Here is a 19,865-nt window from a genome sequence, read left to right as displayed (position 1 = left end):
TAAAATATTGTGCAAGGTTGAAAAACAATTAAAAATCTCAAAGAATTATAACCCAGTAATCTCAATCCAGTTTACAACAGAAATGTAACTGCTGAAATGTTATCACGAGTCACAGTTTTTCCACTGTTTCTCAGTCTATCCTGAAGGTACATTAGTTTGTGAGGGTGAAATTTAAAATAACAACAACTCCACTCGATTATTTTTCAACGAATCTCACTTACAAATAAAAATAAAACACAAGTGCTCATCCATAGATGTGTACAGCCTGCAAAGTGAATTCAAATTTTACAATTCAAACTGACATCAATATTAGGGATGACCTGATCTCACTTTATGTGTACGATACAATACTGATATCACAACCTGAAGCATTTACTGAAACAATATCAATGTCTGATACTGTCTTTTAATCAGATTAGCTGGTAAAAAAACAAAAAACATCCTTGCAGATGCATTTAATAACTACGTATAACCAGCCATTTAAAAAAAAACAACAACAAAACATTATTATGCTACATGGCATTTGCAGCATCACTCAGGTCTTTGTCACACGATTAATCTTTATTAGTCAAGAAATTCTGTCTTACTTAGAATTTATGGATGGTATCTTATATTACTTTTAACTTCTTCCAATATGCGATCCAGTTATTATGGCCAGCATCAGACTGATACCAATACTGAGTACTGTATCGGCTTATCCCTAACCCTTATAGGCAATTTTTCTCTCTGTCTCTAAGTTGGCCTCTTTATTCTGCCATTTATCACCAACAAAATCCTACATTTTTGGTTCCTTAAAACAACACACTGCCAGAAATGTATTGTAATATCTGAAGCCATGGTCAATTTATAGCACCACACCACACCACAGACACAGTTTGATCACTTGATGAAACAGTTGTACTAATAAAAAATGTATCCAAAGGTCAAGCACCAAAAACAGACAGACATAAATAAAATGGTATGAGTGAAGAATCAGTGCTACACCTTCCAAAATATCAAAAACCAAATAATTCCAAAGACGACAAAGTATAAATACATGAATACACACTCAGTGAACTGCGTGCACATAAATGGTTTACTGCACAATACTATCTTATCATTCATCAACTAATGAAGTGTTACCAAACACATTCAGACGCGTTTCTGAGTCAAACAGTTGTAATCTTGGAGAGAGATGGCTTTGATTTTTTTTTTTTTTTAAGGCCCTCGAACGACATAAGCTGTGTATTTAAGCTATAGCTATTACTGCTTGATCTCTAACTTCACTGTACTGACCTGTAATTGCATTTCTCGAGAATAGACTGTTCCGATGTATAGTTGATGTTATCTGTTAATGTGTAGAAGATGTGAAGTAACGTCTGCATGCATACAAAAACGGTCTGGGGTCTGGGAACAGCTAAACTCTTGTGTGTATCTTGTCCAGAGCAGGACAGTTACAGTATATTCAAACACTGACCTGATCAAAGAACTGAAATATAGAGTTTCAACCAATGAAATAATCAGCTACATTGTACATGTTTACTTGATGAAAATGTATTCATTGTAATAAATCCATTAAAACACTTTGGTAACTAGCATGTTGTTGCTCATATTGTTCTTAGCACTGGTAATGCTAGTGGTGAAGCTTTAAAGCTTATTATTGGTGTCAATAGCTGTATATACTGTGTGTTTGCTAATACTGATAAAGTGTGTCAAAAATATGATTTTAAAATTTGGTTTTGAGTTTCATTTAGTGTGTTGACATAACTTATGATTGGAAAAGTAAAAGTACAAATGACTGACTTTAAATCTATTTACTTCTCATTCTGTAAAGTTAAGTATATTGAATACATGTCTGTTAAAGGTGGAGTGCAGAGACTGCAGAGCTCCACCAAGGCTTAAACACTTGAAATACTTACTGGATTTGTATAAAACTTTACTTGCTTAGTTATCGCTATTAAAGGTGCATTATGTAATAAATCTAAAGCAACTGGCCATAAAATCCTCCTAATATGTCACAGAGACTCAGGAATAATGTTCATATAACAAACTGAACTCACCAACAACAACAGTACAGACAAATGTTTGTCTACCAATCATTGCAGTCAGTAGAGTCTCAGCTGCCGAGTAACCGTTTTTGGCCACATTCTTACATATGGCGCCTTTAACATCTTCCATAAGCATGAAATGAAAATTCATCCTGATTTCTAAGATTTGCTGAGACACATTTGGAACTCTGGACTTGTTCAAAGATCAATCCACAATATTGTGAGACTGTTTTCTACTACTGTTTTTGTACTCTTTCATGTCATACATCTAAAACAATGGAACAATTTAACAATAAAAAAAACAATGGTCAGTTTCTCCAATCAAGTCTGCACTGCAGAGCAATTATATGCAGTATTTTCATTAAAAAATAATGTGTACACTTAGTCGGGATGTGAATCTTTGGGTCACGATTCGATTCAAAATTGATTCTCGGTTTTACCGATTCGATTAATACGATTCTCAATTCAAAAATGTATGCAATGCATAGTGTGTTAAAGCAAATTATGGCATCAAAACAATATAGTTTGTATAAAATAATGTGATAATGTGATCACACAAAGGCAAACTTAAGACAAAAGTTAACATTTATTAATTCAAAACAAATAAAAACTTACTTACTGTACAAAAAATAACGCATAAATAAAAGTATGGCTAGTTGCCTTTTTCTCCCAGAAGTTACAAATATAAACTGTACACAAATAACACAAACTGGTGTTTTGTGTGGTTTTTCAAAATAGATTTTTGAAGTTTATGAATCGATTCAGAATCGTGGATGATTAGAATCGCGATTCCTACCCACCCCTAACACTTAGTATTAATTAATATGATATGACGATACGATATTGCAAAAATACAAATATAACATTTTCAAAACCATCTTGCGATATACTCACACGGCAGCTCTAATGAGAGTGAACACTTGGCACCATCTAGTGGACTGAAATTTGAAAAAGATGTGTTTTACGCTAAATCTTATCCATAAAAGTCTAATGTGTAATTGTAAAATCAGTTAACAAAATCATATTGCTAAAAAAGTTTGATAATTGGTGTCTCAAAAGCGATATGATATCATCATGCAAAATATCGTGATATTCCGCTGTATCGACCACCCCCAATTGAGTATGATATGATAATCTGCCAATGCTAACTATTAAAAAATGCCATCTATTGATTAATTGACCCAACTGAATAATCGGTCTACCTTTATTTCATGTAAGAACACTCTTAGAGATATAAGTGCTAAGTAGAACCATATGGTTCTTCGGGTTGTCCCCATAGGAGAACCCTTTTTGCTTTACAAAAGGTTCCATCTGGAACCCTCAGTGTGCGGTGGTTGCCATTGCAAATCGCTTCCATTCTAATCAATTAGAGCATTTCCACTCAGCAGCGTCCCAGAAGCGGCTCGCCGCGCCACATCGCTATCAATAGGTAGCAGTTCTATTTTTGCCGTTGCCGCTGCTGAACTGCGTAAATTTCAACAGAGCAGATCGCACCAGACAGGAAGTGCGACACAGACTCAAAGTAAAACATTTCCGCTGCCTTTTCAAAATAAAACACAATACGCAGGTCATATAGCCTGTCACAACTTCACATCAACTTTACGTCGTGACCGGTGCTACCAGGTCAACAGTCAATTAATCAGAGCGTCTCGGAGAGTCATAATGTACGACGAGAGACTGGTTGTTGAAGTGGAGAAACATAAAATAATTTCTGACACCAGAGCAACAGTTCTTCCACGTCGGAGAATGAAAATTAACTGTGTTGTTGTTGTTTCCTTTATACACGCAGTCTATCGCGGGATCTCGTAAACTTGCGTCCGTTCATGATTATCGCGCGATCTTCCGTGAATACCGCTGGCTCCCAAGGCACCGTGCCGCTGCTGTAACACGCCCGGTGGAAATCCGGGGTTAGTGTTACCACGAACCCTTGAAAAACAAATGGTTCCAGGAAGAACCTCAGCCCTTGTAGACGAACACCTTTGGAATCCTTATTTCTAAGAGTGTATGAGGGTATAAATGAAAAGGTGTAGCAGAAGCAACTTAACACGATCCCAGTCTAAAAGTTCCGATTTCGTCAGTTCACCTGTTGCCTTTAATAGTAAAGATAAAACTGCTGCCTTGAGGCCAGAGGCAGAAACATTTAGAGTGGACTCTTGTGAATGCTTGAAGCCAACCAAATCAGATGGAAAAACTTATTTGCACAGTTTCAGAAAAAATGTTGCAGTGTATTGGTTTTCAACAGGAGAATCCTGTACCAGGTGTTTTCCTGAGCCCATGGTTTGAAGGATTACAGATAAAATGCCAGGCATTTGTCCAAATAACACCTCTGATACATCATGATAATCTGCCTGCAGCAGCTTCTAAAAATACCTCTACCAGAGTAAACTTTCAAGTCTGCTTAGTTCCACTGCGTGCATCTATTTTGGAGAGCTCTGTTTGGCTTAAGAACCGGGTCTGAATCTACATGACGAGAGCAGCGTTATGGGTTTTCCTCTGATTGAAAATGTCATAGGCCCTGTTCTGCCTCTGGGCATCCACGATCCCACAGCTGTGGCCAAGAGGCCCCTGTGTGAGTGTCCGTGTTGAGCCTGCACAGTAGCTTACAGGAGGCATGTGACCTCCATCCTACCTCCAGATGTCCTCCATCACAGGTGTCCAGCTGCACCGGGTGAGTAGACCTGCCCACGCTTTGTAAGGGAATCCACCCTCTGCCTCGTTGGCTCAGCTTTCTGGTCACTGCCTGGTGAATGAAAATAAGCTGAAACACCACACCTGGAGGTGAGCTCACAACAGTGTCTGCACGCATATTATACAGGATGCAGGTCAAGCGTGAATAAAAATAAGCTCTCAAGTGTGCAGAGCAGTGTAAACAGAAAGAAACAGGGTCACAATGAACACAATCAATTAACAAATCCAAAACAAGTACGATTCAGGTTGAATGGACAGAGATGTAGACTAAATCCTACGGGATTTGAATTGTTATCTTTGGGGAGCACACTATTACAACTATTGACCTTCAGTTCTCTCACACAGTGTGAACAAGAATGCAAAGTATTTCAGTTCTAACAACACAGGAGCAGTGAATAGGGCTTCATTGATTGTTCTCTAAAGCTCAGTAGTCTGTGAAGCGTCTATAATGCAACTTACGGTGACATAATGAATCATTCCAACTTTTTTATGATGAGTAAAAAAAGAAAAGAGTGCATGCCATGACATATTTTGACATGAAGTCATGTAATTTGCGAAACAATGTGGGTCAACCTTTAGGTGCGTTCCATTTGAGTTTGAAGGTTGTTATTGGCCCTCAGTAGATAAAAGTCACATGACAAACCTTAAATAATATTTAACTATACCCAATTTATTGGGTATAGTTCATGCTATAAACTAAGTTTGTATTACTTAGTCCTAGCGAGCAAAGTTTATTCATTTTAGTTATTAATTCCATAATAATTCCGATTTTGTGATCCATTACTTAGCTAATTTGACTACATACTTATTATTTAGGAGGGAAAAAAGTATAATCTACATTGGTGTTTATCTGCAGTGAACGAAGGGTGAAACGGAAGAATTTGGTTCTCTGGCCTTGACCCATTTTGATTTATATATTTATACCATGACTGGTAAGATACAAAACAAATGTTTTATCAAAGATTGCATTAACTGGACATTCTAAAATGACCATAGATGTGAATGAGACAGTGGATGGTTTGTTTGTCTCAAAATGGCCTGCATTACTTTATTTTTAAATATTTGACAAACAATACCATCAAATATTGTGCTCGAAGTTTTGCTAAAAATGGCCCTTATCAAATTTGCCGACATTTTTCCAGAATGTTATTGAAGATTTTAAAAACAAATAAGCTCTGATTTATTTATGAAGCAAATATCTTTTGAAACGTTTTGTCAGCTTTAAAAGGGTAAGGAGCAGTCCCCTTTGTGCTATTATGATGCACATTTTTAGCTCATAGATAAATCTATACTATATACATATATTGTATGGCAGTTGTTTTAAACTTTAAATGTCTGGGCATGTGTTACAGATAACTATTATTCCATTCCTAGTCAAAATGAACATTTCAGAACTTAATAATGACATTCTTCCTATTCACAAGAATCATATCAGATTCCTCAACTTCATTCTTGCCAGGATTGTCACTTCATTCACATGCCTGTGGTTTGTTGTTGCATATGTCTGAAGCCAATAGTGCAGTTAAATCACTGAATCACAAATATCCATAATTCCAGTTTAAGATATCTACAATTTAATTTAGGCAAATAATGACTCAAGGGGAATTGGAGATATCTTGATTTGGAATTATGACTAATCAGAATTGAACTGCAGACAACTCTAAGTGGATTTATGGATAGTCATTATTAAGTTGCAGTCTCTCCACTACAACTGAATTACAGATCTCTCTGCATGGATAAACCCCATACACATGAATGGGAAAAAGTTTGCATCAGAGCATGAAGTTGTGGTATGAGATTCAGGTTATGAAGCATGTAACTGTGGGTATCTGACGTTCATTTTTTTGACATATAAGAAATGACAATCTGTGAAACATATCCAGACTAAAGTAAAAATGTATAATCGTGTTCAGTAGCTCTGTGCTGTTATTATACCTCTTATTTTTCTGGTTGTCCTTGAGGAGGACGGTGTTCATTCATGGAGGCTGCAGGAGTGACAGTTGTGGGCGATAAGCATCAGCATCGAGGCATAAGGAGGCACAGCTGAGATGATGAGAGGGTGGGGGTGCAGTTCTGGAAGATTCTACAGGAATCTTACGAGTGGACCCCATTTCATTGGTTTATTGTGGGGACCGTTTCTCTGAAGCTAGCGGGTTAGCCGTCCCTGTCAAAGCCACAACGCACACACACACTGTGGTGAGACTTAATCTTTTAGGGTGAGTTTTTTGTTTTTGTTTTGGCCATCACATTAGCGTGCCTTTTGCTCGTTATCATCATTAAAATCCATTTAAATGTGTGGTTACCTTCACATATGCTGCTGCTTTGACTTCACGCTGCATGCTAACATCTCAGATGTCATTTCCTTTTTTTGAGGTGGCTACGCTGTAATCAGTTAGCATTTTCTTTTATTAGTCAACACAAATGTGAAATACATACCATTAAAACTGCATAGTTACGCTCCACGAAAAGTCATTGCACGTACGGCAGCTATAGTTATTGCTGGAGACTTAGAGATACGACAAAATGACTATTGTTACATTATTATAATCGCTAGCACGGCTACTTGCTAACGCTAGCTAACTAGCTCAGGTATCGTACAACTGTAGCTCAAAAATAAAAAGGAAATGCCTTAACATCAACTGTATCACATTTTACTACATTCAGCTAGTCATTTATTACCAATTAACTTATTGTAGGATTAATAAAATATACGGATATGAAGTGGTTTGCGAGTTATATCCACAATTTCCACAGACGGTGCTAACGGTACTGCCAACGCTAAGCTGCTATCTGACTATGTATCGGCATCCCTTTTTTATGTGTCCTCTATAAACCACTATGATGTCCACACACTTACTAATGTTATTAACACGACATACAATGTGATACTCCTCTGAAATATGTTCATTACAGAGCCAATGAGTGGAACAGACTGAGACCGTCTCCTCTCTTCCAAGATGTCAAGTAAGGATACGGGAAAGGGGGCGTTTTCACCGATTGCGACATTTAATTAATTGCTTTGTCTTTTAATCTAATAAAAATATATAGAGGACATAGCGTCTCCATACGTAAATGTGAAGCAAGCAATATGAACATTACAGAACGTCTGTCTGTCAGCTACAGATCTGAAGTAGCCGCTTCCACTGTGCACTGATTAATCGTCAACTATTTCTATAATCAATTATTCGGTTTTTAGATGGTTGTTTCTTTTTAACACAACCCTTCAGATTTTTCAGCTTTTTTAATTGTGAACATTTTCTGGATAGCGAAAACTTTTATAAAGAAGCTGGTTGAAATACAAACATTCAATCATCTGGAAAAAAACATCTAAACCTTTGTTTTTGGTTTGGTAAAAACTAGCCATAGGAAAATGGGCTAACATTCTTTGAGCATTTTGTATTAAAACGGAAACATTTTGGTTTATGGACAAAACGAGACATTTGCGAACATCATAATTTCTCGGTTTGGGAAACACCAGGCAACATTTTCTCACATTTTCTGGACCAAACAAATACTTAATTAATCGAGAAAATTACAGACAGATCAATAGATTACAAATAACCTAGATATGGTGTGGTTGAAAGGCGACAGATAGATCGCTAAAGTACCATGCACATGATGCATACATCATTTAAAGCTAGTAACTGGTTAATAGAGAACCTTTAGAACACTACATTTCTAAAGGTTGCGGTCGTGGTGAGAGATTTTGCATTTTTATATTATTTTTCATTTTATTACACAACACAAAACATTTGAGGTATAGTTCAGTTTTTTTTTTTTTTTTGAAGAGTGGCTGTATTAAGAATTGACAAATTATCAACACCGATAAAGCCAACACAGATTTGGCTTCACATTTTGCCGCTTTTATCTTACCTTCAGACAGCTGTGTCTGCCTGGAAAGTCTCTATGGACTTGGTTCATGGGGGAAACATTCAGTATGTACAGTATATACAATAATATAATAATAATAATATAATATTCATATATGAAATCCTTGTTCAACACCTGGTTTTCAGAAATGCTCTCTGTCATCCATGGATCCGAATTACAACATTTTTCATTGTTGTTTGAACTCAGTTTGTTTTCCTCCATATATCAAGTACTTGAGTTTAATTTAGCTTGATAACTTTAATAGTGAATTCTTTCTCTGGGCTAATGCAGATATTTAATTTGGAATTTTTCTTTTGTAACAGAGAGACCATCCTATGCCCCTCCCCCTCCCCCAGCCCCGACAACTGTAAGTACCCTCTACGCCAAATAATGATGTGGTATTCAAAATAAAGCTGATGCTAATGTTTCAAGACTTCATTTTAGTACTCTTAACAAAATATATTATAAGAACTGTTAGTTACACAAATTGATGTGCTGATACAACACTGTCTCGAAGCGATTGTTTCCCTGCAGCTCCAGCATGAATGCAAGTTATTTCTCATTTTCCCAGCTTTTCCCTCTCCTTTTATCCTATTTCTCATTTGTGTTTCTTGTCTCATTTGTTTCCATCAGCAATTGCCCAACACTCCTGGGTTTGTCGGGTACAACCCATACAGCCATCTGGCCTACAACAACTACAGACTGGGAGGGAGCCAAAGCAGCAACAGTCGGGTAACGGTAGGAACATGAACATAGAAGATCAAAAGTGTTGGGCAAAAACACAAGTGGGGGAAATTGGATTTGTGACGAATCACACAAGAGTTGGCTTTTTGAATTTCCGCTCTTCAAAGAACAGATATTACAGAATAGTCAGCATGGAAGTCATATTAACTAATTTCAAAGAGACTGAATATAAACCACATCATTCCAAGCTTCCTCTTGTGTCTCCTTTATGGTGCAGACCAGTGAAGAGTCCATCTGTGTGTATTCTAAGACCACCTGCCTTTCAAAGTCTGCATTTCTGACAGCCATCTTAAGTAACCCATGCCATCAGCGTTGCCATGGCATTACAGACTCGCTGCTCAGCATGGCTCTGGCTGCTGAGCAGTAATTTTGTTGCTGCATGTAAGCTGTGGTTGGCTGACTCTGATAATGGCATTATGTCTCACAGTGGGTAAATCTCAGCTTAGGTGAGATTTTTGTCCTTTTTTTGTATTTACTTCCACTGCAATTTTGTTGTAGTCTGTGGGGCTCTTACTTGTAAACGACCTCAAACTGTCATTAATTAAATCAAGTTAATTAAAGGTCCAGTGTTTAGGAATTAGTGACATTTAATGGTGAGACCGAAGAGTGTGATAAACTGAGGACAAGTCAGCAAATCCCTCTTTGAGGCCTTTGCTTTGGGGTTCAACTGGGGTCAACACTGAGTCTTATACTTGATCATTGATACTTGGAACCAATATGTATTACAGCAAAGAGCAAACAGCTCAGATGAAGAGACGTCAGCAGAGCCACAGCCTCACATTTTATAAAAACTGTATTGATGATTGTTAATTTAAACCATAGATGCTAATAATTGGCAAAATGCCTATTATCAGCCCCCAATAATCGTTCAGGCTTGTAATCAGTCAACCTTTCCTTTGCATTCCATAAAGGTAAGTACTGAGTCATTTCTGCAGTAGACACGGCTTAATAACACTTGATACCACTCTTTTCATGTCTGATATCGATACTACAATCCTGAGAGTCTTCCAATACCGATATCACAGTGATACAGTACTTTTACATCTATTTACAACTATTATTTGGAATTATTAGGGAAATGACTAAGCTGTTTGAGCGTACCACCTATCCATAAACGTTATTTTAATATCAATCAATCAATCAATCAGTGAATTGATACAACACTGTATCTGCTAACTCAACTAGATGAAATTAGTTGAGTTAAAATGATGTTAGTGCTTTTTATTTATATTTTTAGGTGCCAATGCTTAGTAATGCATGTATTTGATATTTAGTGGGTAAGGACTGTATCTGATCTAGTGATTTTGATCCTCCCTCTTCTTCCTTTGTTTATGCATTGTTGAAATTGTTTTTCGTTTGGGGACTAAGCTTTCACTTCCAAACACTAAATGCACATTCTGGTTTGTCTATTTGGCTATACAAACACATTGATACAAGATGGCAGCTTCCGTAAAGCAAGGCCCTTGACTAAGGTGCATATAAAACCATAGGCTATGAAAACTAAAAGTTCTTTCTTTCTTCCATTGAACTAAAGTGGTCTTTGCAAACCAGCAAGGATGTAAACGCAAACACTTCTTCTGCATTGGTTTGTGCGTTGGGTTTATGCAGAAAGAGCTGTTTTTTGTTTGCGTGGTAAGTTGTGGGGCTGGTGTAAAAACATTGCGAGATGGTGGCCCATTTAAAAGCTATTTTGGAAGGCCTCAAAAACCAAAATAATCTTTATTTTAAAGCAGTTATACACTTATAGTTGATTTCTGCTAATAAATCCTAAAATCTAAAATAAATAACTTTGTAACATGGTTTTGATAGTGACATGTCTATTGACACAAGCAGAGAATGTCATTTCACTAGTGTGTTCAGACATGATATAACTGTTCTTTAAACACATATATGACTGAAGGTGTCTCTCAATTTCTTTCCTTATCAGAATTCTTCTGGAATAAACATCCCAAAGCCACCAAAGCCCCCTGATAAGCCGCTGATGCCATATATGAGATACAGTCGTAAGGTAAGTGCACAGCGTGAAAGCGCTGCTTTTTACATCATCATGTGTAATACGTCATCATGTGTTCTGAAGATCATTCTGTAAGAAGTATAAAAACATTTCACAGAGTCTAATGGTTGTTTATCGAGGTAGGTGTTGAGCTGACTTGGACTTAGGACTTAGCTAGGACAGTGAACATCACAGAGTGGGATTTACCCACTTGGAGATGGAGCTTAAAGCACTCGGCCTCCTCTGGTTTGTGACCTCTCTGCAAAGAGATAACCACTTATAGCCTCTCCAACCCAACCCAACCCAACACCCATGTCTGGTTCTCATCACCAGGTTTGGGATCAAGTAAAAGCCTCCAATCCTGATCTGAAGCTATGGGAAATTGGGAAGATAATCGGTGGCATGTGGAGGGACCTCACTGATGAGGAGAAACAGGATTATTTGAATGACTACGAAGCAGAGAAGGTTGGTTGTTTTACCACGGGCGTTCATGTTTTTTTTTTGAAGGGTGACCAGTAGATTTGTCTCCAACAGTTTGGGTCCCTCCCATAATCTTTCCTCCCTCTCCTAACAGCCCTGAATAAACCTCTTTCCTTGTGTTTTTGCTTGGTAGAAATAAGGGTCGACGTGTTGAGTGTGCCCGCCTTCTTTGTGTCCTTGTCATTCCTGTCGTCTTTTCCACCATAGATTGAGTATAACGAAAGCTTGAAGGCCTATCACAACTCGCCAGCCTACCTGGCCTACGTCAATGCCAAAAGCAGAGCGGAGGCGGCTCTGGAAGAGGAGAGTCGCCAGAGGCAGTCCAGACTGGACAAGGGCGAACCGTACATGAGTATTCAACCAGCAGATGATCCAGATGGTAAGGCTGCACAGATAAATGCTCACTGTAGAACACAGGGATAGAGCTGTAATTACAGTAGAATGATCACACATGAGAGGCCAGTCTACACACCAAGAGGATCTCGCTCCCTTCTCCTACACTGCTACAACCATCCACATTTGCACTAACACTAACTTAAAAACACCATTCCATTGTTTTTAGCTTGTTTTTAAGCTACAAAATTAAACAAAATCTGTTTTTAACTATTGTTTTTGTTAGGCTTTATACTGGTTTAGGTTTAATTGCAAAGTTGAAAGTCCTGTTATTTCAAAAACTCATGCACACACCCGTTAGATACACAAGAAGCAAAAAGAGGACGAGGTTTGAGTTACACCCACCTCAAGGAAATGATGCATGTCTGTCTGTCTGGGCTCTGGCTGCTTTATGGAAGATAATGATGCACAGGAAAACTACAGATAAAACCAATTGCCTTTTAGAAACACTCCACTCCCAGACCATAAAAATGTCAGTCGTGCTACCCCAGTGGGCTGTGTTCTCAACAGACTGCACGTACGTCAGTGATTAAATAAGACTTAGCTCTCCAGGTGGCTGTAGAAACACAGAGAGTGTGTTTTATTAATAAATTGAGTCTTGGAGAAATTCTTCTCTAAGCTGCTGCCACACTTGCTTGGTTTATTTCTCTGTTCTATATTTAACAACAACTCCCAGATTAAGAGAAAGTGCACATGACCATTTTTAACAGCAGCCACACAAAGGGAATTTCACTGTGGTTCTTGACTGATGATGTAGATAAGACTTTTTTTCTTCTAAACTACACAGTCAAATTAGCTACTAAATTGTATGAATTGTCAGAATTAGTATGGAATTAATAAATACTTAAGTAGTATACGAACCTAGATTGTAGGCTTAATTAAATCTATAGAAAGAGACCAGACTGAAAATGCCTTTTATCAACTGATGGTCATTAATAACGGTGGGAATCACCAGAAACACCACAATACAATATTATCACAATATTACGATATATATTCTCAGTATTGCAATATATATTTTTTTCCATCTTTTTCAATTACATATCACTGCCACAAAGTAAACTTTGTCAACATTTGTTTCATTCAATAAAATGAAACATTCTGTCCATCGTCTCACTATAAACCCTTTTTATTTTAACAAAATAGACCACAGACAGATGACGTGAAGTCAAACTAGTCAAACTGTTTCAGTTTGTATTTAACAGCCTATAATCTATTGGAGAATCATTTTGGGACATTTAACATCCTGTTCTACTGATTACTTTTTTTTGTAGATACTTGTGTGGACTTAGGGATTTGGGTGGTCCTGTAGTTTTGCTAGTGTAATGCAAACATCATTAATCATGCATGGACAGTGTTGCACTAAAATGTAAAGTGTCCCACACATGGTTAAAACTGAGTTTAACTGAATTTGAGCAGCTCGAATTTCACACTCTACTTTCAGAATGTATTTACCTCCCTTTGACTGTTTCCTGTTTTGGTGTCACTGCACCTATACGCACATGTACCTTAAACATTGCCCATTATAGCAGAGGAGATCTTTTTGTTCCTCTGCTGTCTGGAACGTTTCCAGGATGCCCACATGCATGCACAGCAGCAGCAAGTTCAGGTAGAACGGAGAGCTGTTATATCACAGTTACACCACAACAAAGCTGTGAAGAAGTGCCTCATACTCTATACAAAGTGAAAGAGGAACCAACTGATAAATAAAAATGTAACTGGAGAAATCAAATCATTGTAAACAAAAAGAGACTATTGTTAGTTATGTGCGAATCCAGCTTGATATTAATTTGAGTTGACCAGATTTTTTTTTAGTTGTCTTTCTTTCTTCTTCCTTTTTCAAATTGAATCTATAAATTGACATTGAAATTATGAATTATTTCTTTGAATGACCAAATGAATAGTGATCAGTCATTACAATCAGATATCAATTAATTGACTTTCTTAAGATCTTTTATTGTCTTCAGTGTCACATTTATTACTGCTAAAAAGGCTTCACACACCAACATGTGTTATTTTATTGTTGTTGCTGTAAATGTCTAAGATGGATCAGAAAATATTTGAATAATGTATTTTAATTAATAGATAGATATTAGATATCAGATATTAATTCATTGACTTTCTCAAGATCTTTCATGTCTGTTTCATGAAGAAGTAACATCGGATTAAAGTATGAAACTACAGAGAATGAAGATTAAATCCTATACTGTATTTGGAGCCTACCTTCCTGCATCATCATCATCATCGTCATCCTGTATTTAAATAGTAAACAAGTGTACATTTAAGACAAAGGCAAGCGCTCGTTTGGCAAATGAAAATTGCTGAGTACATATCGAAACCTCTGTCCACACACAGTGGGGTGTAATTAAGCACTTGTCCCAAATTCACCTCACAATAACAGTTTTGCTTTGCTTGAGGATGTATTTTGAAATAATGGCCTATATTTAACTCCAGTACTGTAAATATTGAGCAATATCCTACGTATGTTTATAGTGCCTTAGCAGTATTTGTATAATTTGTGCTGTTGTTTCTCTAACTTGTCTCTGTTACTTGTTAGTGATTATGTAACACATCTACTCATTTAAAAAAAAATAAAATCATTTTTTTTTTGATTTGTTCTTTACGTCCTCAGACTACGACGACGGGTTTTCCATAAAGCACTCAGCGGCAGCTCATTTCCAACGCAACCACCGCCTGATCAGTGAGATTCTCAGTGAGAGCGTAGTTCCTGATGTGCGGTCAGTTGTTACGACGGCTCGCATGCAGGTCCTAAAACGCCAGGTCCAGTCTTTAATGGTACACCAGGTATGACCACAGCACAGGTCGTCCATTCAGCCACATAATGCTGGCATAACGCTGCTGGCCTTGCATTTAATGGGTTAATAATGTCGTGTGTGTCTTGTATCACAGAGAAAGCTGGAGGCTGAGTTGCTGCAGATTGAAGACCGCCACCAGGACAAGAAAAGAAAATTCATAGAAGCCACAGAGTCGTTCACAAATGAGCTCAAAAGGGTACGGCATCTCGATCATCGCTTACTCTCACGCAAGCTTAATTTCGCGTGTTTAACTGTACAGTGTGTAGCTCTGGTTGTGTGCCCGCCTCCATCTGTCTTACAGCCACCAGCTGCTGCTAACTCCATCCACATGCTCTGGCAGTCATATTGCTGTCATCGTTTACAATTTGTGGCCCTCATAGTAACTGTTGTTTTGAAATGAGGTGCAGCTCTGTGCAGTTGGCTGCACCGTCCTCTGCTCACAACAGGCGGCGCCATTTACCCTTAACACAGATGCATCTGTTCACTGACTGGAATCAGACGTCAAGACTGAACATGTTCTGAAACGCTGTTTTTCAGAGATAAACTCTGTGCTTGGTTACATTTTTTTAATAACAATATGTTGTTACTTTGTGTCCAACCTTCAAATGCACTTTTAAGTCAAATTAAAATAAAAAGGATGAATTATAGCAATTGGTTTAATATGTCAGCATTAAAGGGCTAGTTTTTTCAAGTGTGGTGAAATGACATATTGACACACTAAGTTTGCTAAACACACCACTGTTTCTGTGCGCCTTCCTGAATGCCAGAAAATCATTGAAAACATAAAAAGTACTAGATTAGATAATAAAAATCTTCACCACCTTACGTCTTCAATATTTTTTCTGGCTGGAAACTGACGTGTGTGAACCTCTCACTCTCCCACACCAAAGTCCATAGAGAAAACCAAACTCACAGCTACTCATCTGCTTCTGTCTTCTTTGGATAGTTTGTGTCACATATGTAAATCTGAACAAAGGATTTTGAACACTCCATGGATTTTTGGTGTGAGAGAGTTGTGTATGAACTTTGGTTTCCAGCCAGGAAAGTTGTTTACTTTTAAGTAGTGATAGATTCTACAGGTGAGCTGTTATTTTGTGTCCTTTCTGGAATCTCATCAGTGAGGTCTAGGTCATAGGCTGATTCACTGAGAGCAAGGCACTCGGCTAAATTGGCACAAACCCTGAACTATCCCTTTGATTAAGTACATCTTATAGACATTATTTTTGAATGCAGAAGTGACTGGGCGTTCAGCTTCCTTTATTTGTGTGGCATCTGTTGACGGAACGAGTTTGCCATCTTAAAATGTTGTGGGACCTATCAATTTTAATTACACCACTAAATCAGCCATCTCAGAGCACTAATGTAATTTACTCATAATTAGCTGAGGTTTTACCTACCACCACTGACGTCACCCAGAAAGTTTTTTTTTTACCAGCATTTCATCGCGTAGCTACTTCTCTGGTACTGGATGATCTACTGTAGGTTCATTTATCAACAAGTGAAATGCTAGATTTGTTAAATTTAAGGCGGACCTAGACTGGAAGTTCCAATTAACGCTGTTGTTTAGTGTGTATCTGTGTCATTACCTTGTTTAAGAAGCCCTGAAGGTTCTAAACAAACAGTTCAGCCACTGCTGAGAATGCTGTGTTATATTGTAATATCGGGCTCAGCGAGATCTCAGAAAAAACCCGGTCCGGTTACGTAAACACCGGTTCTCCTGAACAGCAGATCGTCCTGCTCCGGGCACTAGTCTGTCCGGTCATCCGGTTGCGTACATTGAACCACAGAAGAAGAATAACGTCCGTTGTGGAGGTGTTTCACGAGCGACAGTGTCTTCTGACTCTGGGTCTGACTCCGGGTCAAAGTCATAAAAGGGACTGCGGCGGGGAGTCGTGACGAAGCTATTTTAAAACACTGTTAAAACAATGTTTTGATAATGAGTAGCAGTGCATTCACCATTCCAGAGGGGGGAGCTGTGCTTCTGAGAGCGGGTGTGCTGAATATACTGGCCAATCACAAGACTCTGTCTTCTGGGGGTGAGGGTTGAGTCTCAAGTCTCGCGGCTGGGAAACAGCGTCAGAAAAGAGGATTTATATCGGCTCGTTTACAGCAACTAGGAGGTTTTTGACCATAAAAACAAGTTAATGTATTTAAGTAGACCTCCATAACTAACATACAGTGGGGCAAAAAAGTATTTGGTCAGCCATTGATTGTGTAAGTTCTCCCACTTAAAATGATGACAGAGGTCTGTAATTTTCATCATAGGTACACTTCAACTGTGAGAGACAGAATGTGAAAAAAAAATTATCATGAGAACAGTGAGCAAAAATCCCAGAACTACGTGGGGGGACCTGGTGAATGACCTGCAGAGAGCTGGGACCAAAGTAACAAAGGTAACCATCAGTAACACACTACGCCGACAGGGAATCAAATCCTGCCGTGCCAGACGTGTCCTCCTGCTTAAGCCAGTACATGTCCAGGCCCATCTGAAGTTTGCCAGAGAGCATATGGATGATCCACAAGAGGATTGGGAGAATGTCATGTGGTCAGATGAAACCAAAATACAACTGATTGGTACAAACTCAACTCGTCGTGTTTGGAGGAAGACGAATGCTGAGTTGCATCCCAAGAACACCATACCTACTGTGAAGCATGGGGGTGCAAACATCATGCTTTGGGGCTGTTTTTCTGCAAAGGGGACAGGATGACTGATCCGTGTTAAGGAAAGAATGAATGGGGCCATGTATCGTGAGATTTTGAGCCCAAACCTCCTTCCATCAGTGAGCGCATTGAAGATGAAACATGGATGGGTCTTCCAGCATGACAATGATCCCAAACACACCGCCCGGGCAATGAAGGAGTGGCTCCGTAAGAAGCATGTTGAAGTCCTGGAGTGGCCGACCAAGTCTCCAGACCTCAACCCCATAGAAAATCTGTGGAGGGAGTTTAAAGTCTGTGTTGCCCGGCGACAGCCCCAGAACATCACTGCTCTAGAGAAGATCTGCATGGAGAAATGGGCCAAAATACCAGCTACAGTGTGTGCAAACCTGGTGAAGACCTACATCAAACGTTTGACCTCTGTCATTGCCAACAAAGGACATATTACAAAGCATTGAGTTGAACTTTTGTTATTGACCAAATACTTATTTTCCACCATAATTTACAAATAAATTCTTTAAAAATCCTATGTCTCTCACATTTGAAGTGTACCTATGATGAAAATTACAGACCTCTGTCATCATTTTAAGTGGGAGAACTTGCACAATCGGTGGCTGACCAAATACTTTTTTGCCCCACTGTATATGTGCAACAGGACCATTCTATGTGAGCTTTAAGGCTTTCAGCCACAAACGAAGCATTTCTAATGATAAAAACATTCCTGTTCCATTAAAGTCTTTCACTTAAACCAACCCCTTACTAGAAGCAGTGCTATCTTTCAAAGGTTGTCTCCTGCCTGCTGCGTAAATCTACATACAAATCATCTTTGCCTGAAAAGGAGTAGGAAGAAGTGTAAACTTTCCCCTTGCTGTCCTATGTAGCTGTGCTGTATGAAGGTGGAGGTGGACATGGAGAAGATCTCTGCAGAGATTGTTGCAGCAGAGGAGGCAGCCCGCAAACGGATGTCGGAACGTGAGAAGGACGCAGGAGAGCGCGGTGCGAGAGAGGCCCCCACCTGTATCTTAGCAGAAGAAGAAAAACATGTTTGTGCAACACATGGCAACAAGTCCCAGCAAAATTCTGGCAGTGACGGTAGCAACAAGGAAGGCGAGGACACGGAATCCAGCACCACGGAAGCACCAGGTGAGCCACACTTGCCTTTACTTGTGAATCATTTTATTGCCATGTGGGCTCCTGTGATTTTTCATCATGTTTTTTTTTTTTTTGGGTTAACTCAGGGAAGCCAAAGGTCTCAGAGGAGGTTGAGGCTCATAGTGAGGAGGGGGCGTCTGAGGACAAGGAGAGCGTCCCAGAGGGAGCCATGGAGGAAGGAACCAGTGACAGCAACACAGGCTCAGAAACCACCTCTGCTCAGACAGAAGACCCTCCGACAAGTGAGCCCTCAGAGGGGCCCGGGAGAGCCAGAGCAGCCCATTGAGTCCAGCACAGCACCCACCTGACTATCAACTGTGAGGCTGTTATGGCTCTTGGCCTTCCATCCTCTGATTACATATATATATATATACATATATATATATATGTATACATGTATACATATATATGCACATATACATATATATGCACATATACATATATATGTGTATATATATACACATATATGTATTGCACAGTATCATCTCAGTTTATCAAAGTGTGAGTGTTTGAATGGGCTCGATGTTTAACAAGCCTGCAGCAAAGATTATGTTTTTTTTTAGCTCAAGCTACAACCATACGACCGTCGTTTTAGGGCCCCTAAAAATGCTGCTGGTTACGTTTTATTTTGAAAATTCTCAGCTGCGTTTTTAGGCCCAGTCCACATGTAGGTGTGTCTTTTTATTTGTTTATTTTTTTGTTAAACGTAGCTTTGTCTGTGCATTTTTTTTTTTCTAACACACTAAGACCACAAGTAAGTTGTGTGAAAACACATATTTTGTAAAAGCTGCTGCCAGGGTGAAGATTTTTATGATCATCCGCAGTCTGCACTAAGTGTGCAGATAGAAAAAAAATTGTTTTGGGTTTGACGTCCGTGTGCAACGTCATCACCTTTGTTTACAAGAGGCAACTTGTTTTACTGGTGTTGACAAAAGTAGCTGCACTTTTAACATGCGTGCACATACATATGCCATTTATTTTTGTTGTTTAATGTTTCAGGTTTGTCCATCGAGGCTTAATAATTATGGTTATATATCACCACCT

General features: G+C 38.7%; 1 protein-coding gene across 1 annotated transcript; it reads left to right on the top strand.

Moving 5' to 3' along the window:
• Positions 1-6,848: 6,848 nt before the first annotated feature.
• Positions 6,849-19,107, top strand: smarce1 (SWI/SNF related BAF chromatin remodeling complex subunit E1; the record flags this gene model as incomplete). The annotated part of the gene is made up of 11 exons (XM_083906317.1): positions 6,849-6,931; positions 7,629-7,679; positions 8,909-8,952; positions 9,219-9,323; positions 11,257-11,337; positions 11,656-11,787; positions 12,010-12,181; positions 14,828-15,000; positions 15,106-15,207; positions 18,551-18,812; positions 18,908-19,107. The coding sequence occupies exons 2-11, from the start codon at positions 7,673-7,675 to the stop codon at positions 19,105-19,107; spliced, it is 1,278 nt and encodes a 425-aa protein (XP_083762443.1). The 5' UTR covers positions 6,849-6,931; positions 7,629-7,672.
• Positions 19,108-19,865: the final 758 nt, after the last annotated feature.

The sequence above is a fragment of the Microchirus variegatus genome (assembly GCF_963457635.1).
Source record: "Microchirus variegatus genome assembly, chromosome: 19".
Lineage (NCBI taxonomy): Eukaryota > Metazoa > Chordata > Actinopteri > Pleuronectiformes > Soleidae > Microchirus > Microchirus variegatus.
Note: the sequence above shows the minus strand (reverse complement) of the source record. Positions and strands in the feature narration are given on the sequence as shown.